General features: G+C 41.9%; 1 protein-coding gene across 1 annotated transcript; it reads right to left on the reverse strand.

Annotated features, from left to right (window-relative positions):
• Positions 1-1,972: 1,972 nt before the first annotated feature.
• LOC136257817 (uncharacterized) lies at positions 1,973-9,865 on the reverse strand. The gene is made up of 3 exons (XM_066051121.1): positions 9,497-9,865; positions 2,982-3,281; positions 1,973-2,479 (listed from the first exon to the last, which is right to left on the reverse strand). The coding sequence occupies exons 1-3, from the start codon at positions 9,797-9,799 to the stop codon at positions 2,213-2,215; spliced, it is 870 nt and encodes a 289-aa protein (XP_065907193.1). The 5' UTR covers positions 9,800-9,865; the 3' UTR covers positions 1,973-2,212.
• Between the last annotated feature and the right edge of the window lie 1,938 nt (positions 9,866-11,803).

Consider the following 11,803-nt stretch of genomic DNA (forward strand, 5'->3'; position numbering starts at 1 on the left):
ATAAATCCTAGGTCCACCCCTGCCTCCCATCTGTATTCATGCAGGAACACATAGTGCTTTGTTAGCTGGATAATTGGAAACAGTGAAAATGGAAACGGAAAATGGAAATGGAAAACAGAAATGGCCAAATTGTCATATAAATGTATACTACAGTAAAACTCTCATTTAGTGACCACCTTGTTACAAAGACCACCTCTGTACAAAGACCATGTTGTAGTTAGGTCCCAATGATAACTAAGGCATACCCAATGACTTCATTAATGAGACCACTTTATGGTCGCAATTTTATAAAGACCACCTCTTTATAAAGATCACCTCTTTATAAAGACCACCTCTTTATAAAGACCACCTCTTTATAAAGACCACCACTTTTCAGTACATGTATTTCATGACTCAAATGAATATTTTGATCCATATTTTGCTCAAGCCGTCTGCCGTGGCTATCCATACCATTATCACTCAGTTTGTACCAGAATGTTCATATGCAAAAAACACTCTGTGTAAGTAAAGTGTACTACACTATAACATACTTATTAAAGGTCCCATACTAAGAGCCTTTTAGTTACATATAGTTTTGGTAAAGTGATGTTCAGAACTTAGCTATTACATGTATTACAATGTGAAGATGTGTGCATGTGGTCTTTGTAAGATCAAGGTGGTCTTTATAAAAGGTGACCATGAAGTGGTCTTTTTAATAAGGTCATTAAACTATCTTTGGAGCCTAATCACAATGTGGTCTTTGTATAGAGGTGGTCTTTGCAAGAAGCTAGGTGGTCTTAAGAGGTGGCCACTAAATGAGTTTGACCATTTCCGGTTTCCATTTCCACTATTTCCAATTCCCCTTGTAAGCTGACAAGAATTAAATAGTAATACACATAGCACACAGAAAAGGTTCAGCTTAGATGATCCAGCAGATTCGATCCCAGTCTGGGAAGGCTCTAGAATTAAATATTCTGTATACAGCAATGCAAGAAGCCTGCTCAAACAAGGATCTTATAGTTTTCTTATCACTTGACAGGCATTATCCACTTGGGAAATTGTATCTCAATGGAAATAAGATCAGCACTATTTCCACTGAAATTGGCTGTTTAAGCAATTGATGTCAGCTTTTCTGGGTTGACTGTTACAGTTAAGCTGAAGGTTATCATATCAATCTCTTTTCAGCTCTAGCAGGCAGTAGATGATAGTCAGTTCAAAAGACAAAATTAATGGAGTTATTTAAGCCATTGCCAAGTCAGGCCTGCTAAGAGTGGTGGAAGATTGGTTGGAATGGTACAAAGAGGGCTGACACTAGCTAGCAAGATAGCCTGGAAGGTCAGCATAAAGTTGAATTTTAGGTAATGTTGCATGCATGCATGTTGGAGCCCATGAATAAAAACCTGTAAGATTGAATGAATACGGCCTGCCTTGATCAAGAGCAGCAGACAAGATGTGGTTTGTTGTGGGGAAAAAGGGCTATATAGGGTTAGTAATGAACTAATGATGTTAAATAGGAGCTGGTAGTGTGTCACAACCAGCACATAGCAACAGTTTCTCAGCGAGCGAGGCCATACATGAGTCTCGGCAAAATTTGCTCTAGAGTGACTGGTGTCAATACTAGACTTCAGCATTTCTTTGAGACCAGGTAATGAACGGTGCCTCATGACCAACCTCCAAGAATTCAAAAGAGCCTTTGCAAGCTTATTCACATAGACATAGAGGCGGTGATGTTATTAACCAAAGGCTTAAAATTGTAAAGAAAAAGTTCTAAGAAGACCCATTAGTGAGATTTCTACCCTTAAAAATTTTCAATCAACAATTTATCCTATATATATAATACAAGTAGATGATGCGGTCTCATTCATATGATGTTGTGTTCTCACTGACAAGGTAAATGAGTTTTGACCACAATGTACAGCTGTACACAAGAATAAAGTCAGCTTCCCAATAGCTGACCCTGTTTACTCCATGTTCCGTGCTATCTTCCTTGAGATGGTATGAGCCCTCATTACCAGAGAGATTAATTGAATTATAATTTACACCATTTACAGACAAAAATCATGTGTACATCAGATACAAAAAAAGTCCATTGAATTTATTTGTACAGTGAGTAATTTGAAGTGCTATCTAGTTAAATCATTCATTATATACATGTCTACAAAATCAAAATACATGAAGATTGGGGGTGATAAAGATTGGGGGGATTAAACTACAGTAAGATTAGCTGACGGCTTTAAGTTAACAATGCATATTCAACCCCTATAACGGGTTCATCACAGAAAGGACACCTGCATGTTAGGACAGATGAATATCTCAAAATCCGGCAAGCACAACCCATGCACAATCCAACATGGCGGCATGGAATTAACATGGTGTTGATCCTTTCTCTGCAGCACCGCTTACACAAGTAGTGGTTACATGGTGGACTAGATGCTGTCATCTCTTTCGAGCCATTCTCCAGTGTCTGTGGGTGAGTAGCAACAGTGGCATCACCGCTTTCCTAAAATGATAACATTCTACAATCATAGTACAAATATTGTCCTAATTACCCCAAGGCAAGGATCACACAATACACACTAACCAATGAATGGTGTCAAAACTATAATTGAACAGTCAAAAAAGTTACAGATTACAAGCAAGGTACACAACTACTTGAATAATAAGCCTATAGCTAGTCAGCCTAAAATTTGACCCCTCAGTTATAATTTTACAACTTCAAGATGCTACATGTCTTGTGGTAGCCATAAATTGAACAGAGTGAACTGTCTGAAGCCATATACTACAGAGCTCTGTGGAAATACTCTAATAGAACATACACTTGCACTAAAATACTCTAATAGAACAGTCATTTCCAATTTTGGATAAAGCGAAGGAATGGGTAAATAAGGTTCAGGTAACTGAGGGTCTATTGCTGATTTGTCAATGTCAACAGAGGTGCTGCTGATGTATATAATATATTTGGTGTGATGTGCACTCAGGTAATGTTCACACACTGCTCTTACCATTAACAGTCGTGTGCCATCTTCAACATCTTCAACATCCTCAGTACAAGGAGAAGGCAATGTGGGATCAATAGGAACATGTAGTCCAGAGTTCATAAACAACACCTGCTCCTGTGACTGTGGTCCAGTCAAACCAGACTGGAATGATAAACTGGCTGGTACAATCGATGAGTTTCTGGGAGAGGTAAAATCAGAACTACTGACTTCACTGACTTTTTGGGGTAAAGATGGGTGAGACTCCATGTTAGTGTCAAGGTCATCAGAAGAGCTATGACATTGCTCATGAATCTGTGTCCATTCCTGAGGAAAATACATATTATGAGTTATGCATGTGTGACATAGTATGTGTGTGTATTTGTGGTATAGCTTTAACAGCAGCACCACTATAGCTGAAAATGGACAGTGGAACCTTGGTAGTTATCCAATCCCTGAGGACCAGCTAGCATTCAGATAACTGAAAATGTGTGTAAAATCATCTTAAAATGTATTTTAACACTTTGGAAAACAATAAAAATGTTATGAAATTCAACTACTCTAATAGAATATTTGTTACTCTAATCATATTTGGAGTTCAGTAATAACTGGAGTTCAGATAACTTGTGTTCTGCTATAGTGGAGAGTCTGGAGACCAGGCAGGGTCACGGATAGCTCTTCTGGAAGCCAGCAAGGCTTACACACCCTGTATACACACCATGCTCCACTACAGGGGAGGGTGACTTTAGCAGGTCATAGTCTGGCCACTCTCCAGGGGGTCTTTTACAGCAGTTCTAAGAGACCCTGCAGACGTCATGTGCGGTACTTTTAGTTTGAACTACAAAAATGAATTGATATGATTGCACAAAATCTTGTGCACGTGATTTCGCTTGGTTTTGTTGTCACGCAAGGTCTCTTAGAACTGCTGTATCGTGGTGTTGGGGTATGATTCAGCAGCCACCAAATTTTACTACTTGCACAGCACACATACCCACTAAGTACACAGACACAGACGCACTCTTTTAAAATGCTTTTTGGAAACCTTCATTCCTACCCAATTCTCCATTGGAGATACTACAGATAACCTTTTGTGAGCCTTTTTATTTAGGTCAGGTGAGGGAATTAAACAGTACTTGTGCATTCAAATTTCCATCATACATCCCAATGTTATGACGTGGCTGCTATAGAAAATCAGTTTCAACACTCCAGTAGGATCAATCACATTATGCTACTGTTTTGTGTGTGTGTAGTGTGTGTGTAGTGTGTGTGTGTGTGTAGTGTGTGTGTGTGTGTGGTGTGTGTGTGTGTAGTGTGTGTTTGTGTGTAGTGTAGTGTGTGCGTGTGTGTGTTTTGTGTGTGTGTGTGTGTGTGTGTTTTGTGTGTGTGTGTAGTGTGTGTGTGTGTGTAGTGTGTGTGTGTGTGTAGTGTGTGTGTGTGTGTGTAGTGTGTGTGTGTGTGTAGTGTGTGTGTGTGTGCAGTGTGTGTGTAGTGTGTGTGTGTTTTGTGTGTGTGTGTGTGTTTTGTGTGTGTGTGTGTGTGTAGTGTGTGTGTGTGTGTGTGTAGTGTGTGTGTGTGTGTAGTGTGTGTGTGTAGTGTGTGTGTGTAGTGTGTGTAGTGTGTGTGTGTAGTGTGTGTGTGTGTAGTGTGTGTTGTGTGTGTGTGTAGTGTGTGTGTGTAGTGTGTGTGTGTGTAGTGTGTGTGTGTGTTGTGTGTGTGTGTAGTGTGTGTGTGTGTGTGTGTGTGTGTGTGGTGTGTGTGTGTGTGTGTGTGTGTGTGTGTAGTGTGTGTAGTGTGTGTGTGTGTGTGTGTAGTGTGTGTGTGTAGTGTGTGTGTGTAGTGTGTGTGTGTGTAGTGTGTGTGTGTGTGTGTGTGTGTGTGTGTGTGTGTGTGTGTGTGTGTGTAGTGTGTGTGTGTAATGTGTGTGTGTAGTGTGTGTGTGTAGTATGTGTGTGTAGTGTGTGTGTGTGTAGTGTGTGCGTGTAGTGTGTGGGTGTAGTGTGTGTGTGTGTGTGTGTTGTGTGTGTGTAGTGTGTGTGTAGTGTGTGTGTGTGTGTGTGTAGTGTGTGTGTGTGTGTAGTGTGTGTTGTGTGTGTGTGTGTGTGTGTGTGTGGGTAGTGTGTGTGTGTGTGTGTGTGTGTGTGTGTATGTGTGTGTGTGTGTGTGTGTGTAGTGTGTGTGTGTAGTGTGTGTGTGTAGTGTGTGTGTGTAGTGTGTGTGTGTAGTGTGTGTGAGTGTAGTGTGTGTGTGTGTAGTGTGTGTGCGTGTGTGTGTGTGTGTGTGTGTGTGTGGTGTGTGTGTAGTGTGTGTGCGGGTAGTGTGTGTGCGGGTAGTGTGTGTGTGTGTATGTAGTGTGTGTAGTGTGTGTGTGTGTAGTGTGTGTGTGTGTGTGTGTGTGTGTGTGAGTGTGTGTGTGTGTGTAACATCTATTTTAATGCTATGCTTGGAGAGCAGCAGGTGAAGTGTGGAAGGTGGTGAGCTCCAGATTGATCGTGGCCAGATTGAAGTGGGTTTGTAGGAGATGGCAACATTATAAAACATCATTTGTAACAATACTTTGTGCATATGCCCCCACTACGAAGGCTCCTCCAAGTGTGAAGTCTTCATTCATTGAAGAGTTACAGGATTGTTTGGATAGTGTTCCTCAAGATGATACTTTGCTCATTATGGGTGACTTCAATGCTCGTGTTGGCGTATATGATGACGATGATGAACTATGGTCTGGTGTGCTTGGTAAACATGGCATTGGAGTATGTAATTTGGCTGGTGAAGATTTACTTCAATTCTGTGAAACTAATCAACTCTCTGTTATGAACAGTTTTTTTGAGAAGAAATATTATGGTACATGGACACACCCAGCAACTAGAGTGTGTCATTTGATTGATTTTGTTATTATGAGGACCAGCCAGAGGAACTGTTGTATGGATGTGCAAGTAATGCAAGGAGCTAGTTGCTGGACTGATCATCATATGGTAAGGGCTAGAGTACGGATTTTATTTTCCCATTCTGTTGGTGTACGGAAGCGTCCTGCGCCATTTGCTGTACATAAGTTTTCAAGACCAGGCACAGTGAATGAATATGTGTCATCTTTGGAGAGCAGATTGTGTGATGGGAGATTCTCCTCTGTGACTTGTGCTGAGGACAATTGGAAGGAATTGCAGTCTTGTATAGTAAATTCAGCTGAGGATTCGATTGGTAGGGGCTATCGTTCAAATCCAGAATGGTTTGAGGACAGTTATTCTCAGCTGAAGCCTTTAATTGATGAGAAGAATGACGCTTATCAGAAGTTTCTTCAAGTTGGCACAAGATTGCGTAGGAAGACCTTCAGGAATTTGCAGCGGATGGTACAGGAGGCTGTTGTTAAGGCCAAGGAGGATTGGGTTAATAAGGTGGCTGCTGAGGGCGAGGCAGCTAGAAGAGATGGGCAGGTTAGGTGGGGCAGCATTCATAGGTTGCAACGAGCTCACTCTGGTCGCAGACCAGTACGGACTGCTGCAGTTTTGAAGGTTGATGGTAAACTTACTAAGGGACCAGAGGAAGTTGTAGATCGCTGGTATGAGCATTTTAAAAATTTGTTGAATATTCAGAGTATTTATGATGAGAATGTTATTGCTGCTATGCCTACCCTGCCACCACTGCTTCACTTTGATGATCCTCCTACCATGGAGGAGTTGGAAGTTGCCTTGTCTCAGCTGAAGGTTAGAAAGGCAGGTGGTCTGTCTGGTATTTTGCCAGAGTTGATTTTGTTTGGTGGTGCTGTTTTGAGAGATAGGCTGCTTGCATTGGTGAAAGATGTTTGGAATGAAGGTAGAGTTTTTGATGTATGGAGGATGCACTGATAGTACCAGTACCAAAAAAAGGTAATCTTCAATCTTGTGACAATTGGCGTGGCATTAGTTTGCTTGATGTGGTAGGGAAGTCTTTGCAAGGATTGTTCAGGAACGTCTGCAGGTGATTGCTGAGGGGTTGCTCCCTGACTCACAGTGTGGTTTTCGTAAAGGTAGAGGATGCTCTGATATGATATTTGCTGCCAGGCAACTGATGGAGAAGACCCGAGAGCACGGTGATCGTCTGTTTGTGTTGTTTGTTGATTTGAAGAAGGCATACGACTCTGTACCTAGGGGTGCCTTGTGGACAATCCTTGAGAAGTGTGGTGTGCCCCCCAAGATGTTGGATATAATCAGGTCCTTTCATGAGGGAATGTATGCAGGGGTTCGTGTGGGTTCTGATGTCTCTGGTAGATTTGAAGTGAGGAATGGCTTAAGGCAAGGGTGCACGATGGCCCCCACACTCTTTAACATCTATTTTAATGCTATGGCGACCACATGGCGAGATCATTGTGAGGGTGCTGGAGTTACTGTGTTGTACAAACATGGAAGGAGGCTGGTAGGAGACCGTACTGTTAAGTCTAGATTGCAAAGGGTCCAGGTTACTGAGTCGCAGTTTGCTGATGATCTTGCACTGTATGCTGCATCCCGGTCTGCCTTCGAATCTGCTGGAAAGAGCTTTGTTAAGGGAGCAAAGCAGTTTGGGTTGACTGTTAGTCTTCCCAAAACTAAGGGTATGGCAATGGGGACTGGTGTTGGTAAAGATGGTGTTACTCCACTGAGTGTGGAGGGAGGTGAAATAGAGATGGTGACTGAATTTACTTACCTGGGTTCATGTCTGTGTAGTGATGGAGAGGTTACTAGAGAGATAGCATGTAGAATAGCGAAAGCCTCTAAGGCATTTGGTAGCTTGCGTGGCTATTTTTATGAACAGGACTATTTCTGTGTCTACGAAAAGGAACATATATAAGGTAGTTGTGTTGTCTATTTTACTTTATGGTGCGGAAACTTGGACGATAAAGGCTCCTGATTTACGACAACTTACCACCTTTCATAACCGTTGTGTTCGGACTATCTTTGGCGTGTCTCGTTATCAGCAGTGGAGAGAACGTATTACTACTAACAATTTGTCAGAAGCATTTGGTATGCAATGGTTGATAGTTGATTTTATTATGGAGAGGTGCCTTCGTTGGCTTGGTCACCTTGGTCGTATGGCTGATGATAGACTGCCCAAGCAGTTACTGTTTGGAGAATTACAGAGGAAGCGGCCTTTTCATGGGACCAAGAAACGATGGCGTGATGGGGTGTTGTCTGATTTGAAAGCCATCACTATTGATAATTGCTGGTATGTTCTATGCCAAGATAGGACTCAGTGGACTAAATTATGAAATGCTCAAGTATGTAAAGTGGCACAATCAAGGAGGCAGAACACCTGTGCTGCAAACTCATTCCCACAAGATAATACTTACAACTGTTCCTGTGGTCGACAGTTCCACCGTCAGGGGGATTTGACACGACATCGTCACTACTGTGGTCTGTGTGGAGACAACAGCTTGTCACTGGTCCCTACCTAGGGCCCCGCTATCGCTGAACAACTTCAGTGGGCGGCATCAAGATGTCAAGAGAGAGTGTGTGTGTGTGTAGTGTGTATGTGTTGTGTGTGTGTGTGTGTGTGTGTAGTGTGTGTGTGTGTAGTGTGTGTGTGTTGTGTGTGTGTAGTGTGTGTGTGTGTGTATGTGTGTGTATGTGTGTGTGTGTGTGTAGTGTGTGTGTGTAGTGTGTGTAGTGTGCGTGTAGTGTGTGTGTGTGTGTGTGTGTGTAGTGTGTGTGTGGGTAGTGTGTGTGTGTGTGTGTAGTGTGTGTGTGTAGTGTGTGTGTAGTGTGTGTAGTGTGTGTGTGTGCGTGTGTGTGTGTGTGTGTGTGTGTGTGTGTGTGTGTGTGTGTGTGTGTGTGTGTGTGTGTGTGTGATGAGGCAGCATAGCCATGCAGCATCGGCCTGGCAATCAAAAGGTTCCAGGTTCAATTCCTGGTTGTGCCACTTTGATGCTGTTGCTGTTTCCTTGGGCAAGAAACTTTACTCACATTGCTCCAGTCTACCCAGCTGTTAAAATGGGGACCTGGTGGCCTGGTGCCAACTGAGGAAACAGCCCACCAGCTGTAACATCAATGAGTACCTGGTGTTTACTGGGGAAGTAAATACTAACAGTCCATGTCGCATAAAGCAGGTGAAGGTCCAGGTTGGACTTCAGGTGCCCACACCTTTACCTGTGAGACATGGCACAACCTACTGCGGATTACTAGTCCTGCCCCAGAAGGATTTGCCTGCACTGACTCCTAGCACCTGAGTAGTGCACAGGTGTCCCAGTACTGGTTCACTGGGTAGGCGTGACCGCACCAGCGGAAGCCAAAGACTTTGCTTTTTGTATGTGTGTGTGTGTGCGTACGTGTTAGCATGTGTATGTGTGTGTACGTACGTGTTAGCATGTGTATGTGTGTGTGCGTACGTGTGTGCATGCGTGTGTGTAGTGTGGGCATACACAACCATAGCTATAGCACGCGTGGGGTGGCACGTATAGCTCAACACATAGTGTGCGCAGGTTGCGAGGCAGGTTGTGAAGTGTGCATGAGTGTAGTGTGTTGTCATGCATATGTGTACTGGCAAGGAAGAATGGCTGAAGCATACTAATTGAGTGATAAATTAACACAATAAACACTCACCATGTGGTTAGAGATAGGGGTGCGAGGTCCTGTGGCGTCATCCCTTGCTGGAGAGGGCACTGGCTCTGATCTTGCTTCACTGGATGGTTCCAGGTGTACATACGGTTGTACATGGAGTTGCTCCGGATCTGGTAACACTTGTAGTTCAGTATGTCCAGTTACGTTTCCGGTGACTCCAGTCGAGGATGTAGATTTCGAATCTGGACCTCCACTTGAAACCGCTGGATGCTGTAGTTTACTGTCTTCATAATATGGAGGCGTGACTGCGAAAAAATAATATTGATCTGCGAGCTGGTCCGCCATCAGCTGGATAGTCACCAGAGCACTAGGTGGAGTCTGGGCACAAAGACTCTGTAGTCTCGTGCTCAACCGGGCTCGCGCTGATTAGTACTAAAAAGCCCCCAGTACAGGCTATTATTACGTATGTGCAAATTATATGTACTTGTTTTCATACTAACCTATAGGGTAATGGGGGACTTTTAACCATCAAGTATACGTACATTAATGTACAGTGTACCAGGTAAGTGTCCCTATAATATGAGACAGTACGTATTATGGGACACTTTGACAATTTGAGCTATAATTACTATTAGGCACTTACTTCAGTGTGCGTAGCATGCTATAAAGGTGTTTTGACATGCCAGTTCTCACAAGTGTGTAAAAATGTCTGCTAAATAGTGCATTAATCATGAGAGTTGTTGAAGATATCGATATAGCTTAAAACCATGTAAATCAAGCTTAATTTTGCTGTCTAAAGATGACCCTGTAAAAAGCTGGTAAATATAATGAAATGTAATTGTGCGTAGCATCTCATCTTCATAGCATGTTGTTTGAAAAACTATCTATTATCCAAAAGGTAGAAAAGGTAATCGCTTAGCTATGGAGTTAGTTTCAGCATGTTTCAGTAAAATCTGGGGTGAAGGAAACACATACAGTGGTTATATCTGCCTCTGCATTGGAACTGTACTGCACTGACTGTCGATATACTTTGTTTTTATTAAAAGATGTATTAATAAATGTACCTTCACATAAATTGCAGCTGTCAGTGTCTGAAAGTAGAACCGTCTCATAATATGATCAGCTGTCTCATAATTACGGACATTTACATGTTAGGAGCCATACAAAGAAATTCTGTTCTCTTGCAAGTAATATCCATCAAATTTTAATATTCTATATGGAACATATTGGTGGTCCAAATTTTATTGCTTTACGTGCTTTCTGCTCCAAGTTAGCTGCTAGAGGATGTTGAAATGATTTGCACAGTTTTCTGTCTCATAATATGTACACTGTCTCATAATTATGCACACCGACAACATTGAGACACCTTACAAGTTCTCATCATTGGATTATGCTATATGTTTAATTTAATGACTGAAGTTAATAGACTAATTTATGAGTCTTTGGCCCAAAATTTAAGTCCCTATGATGGCAATGAGTTATCTGTGTGGAGTGATATTCAATCATCCTTATGTGTCCCACAATAGGAAGACTTACCTCATTATTAAATGTACGTACTTGTGTGTCATGTTGACTCAAAGACTCTCACCTCTCCGACACTGTACTGGTGTGTACAATGAAACTCTCTTCAATTAAAGATTGAAGAAAGCTAAATTATTTACTCAGACTGCTAAAGCTGCTGCTTAGTTATGCAAGTTTAGTACAACTTACTGGAATATGCATGCAGCCATCTTCATGCATGCATACCTCCAAGGATCAATTCCTTTTTGGAGCAAGTGCAGCAAAGAGCTGCTTGATAGGTATATACTATCAGAAAGTGATCAAGGTCATCTGTTGAGTGTATGTAGCTTCGCCATACCTTTCTACTCCATGATTACCTGCCTCTCTGCCTATACTTTGCTTATATCAAGGAACACCGGTCATTATCATTACCATAATCTAGCTATTCTATTTAATAATACACCTATAGTAAAAATCATTCACTCCAACAATCAGTTGTTACTTTTTTTGAACACTATTTTCCTTTGAAGCCATAGCTATGTTCCGTATATCCTATTTTATCTCTCTCCAGTGTCCCAGCTAGTGTTTTGCTAATTCTGTTCTTTACCATCACCTATGTAATTAATGCTGCTGCCTTTTTTATTACTTTAATTTGCTGGATTTTTATCTGTACTGTTTTGGTATATATACTTGTTATATTTTGTTGTAATAGCTACTATCTTTAGTTTTGTTTTTGTACTTGTTTTTTGAGCACCCTTAATACGCCTCAAGCCTTTTGGTGAAACCCTGTCTTTGACAAATCAGATTATAAATCCAGTCATATTGCCACTTAGCTATAGTTAAGTTCTT

The sequence above is a fragment of the Dysidea avara genome, chromosome 6 (assembly GCF_963678975.1).
Source record: "Dysidea avara chromosome 6, odDysAvar1.4, whole genome shotgun sequence".
In the NCBI taxonomy this organism is placed as follows: Eukaryota; Metazoa; Porifera; class Demospongiae; order Dictyoceratida; family Dysideidae; genus Dysidea; species Dysidea avara.

Coding starts and splice junctions, on each gene's coding strand:
- LOC136257817 (XM_066051121.1), bottom strand. CDS start 9,799: ATGGCGGACCAGCTCGCAGATCAATATTATTTTTTCGCAGTCACGCCT. Junction 3,282..9,496: donor CCCCTATCTCTAACCACATG/GTGAGTGTTTAT, acceptor TATTTTCCTCAG/GAATGGACACAGATTCATGA. Junction 2,480..2,981: donor ATGGCACACGACTGTTAATG/GTAAGAGCAGTG, acceptor TTATCATTTTAG/GAAAGCGGTGATGCCACTGT.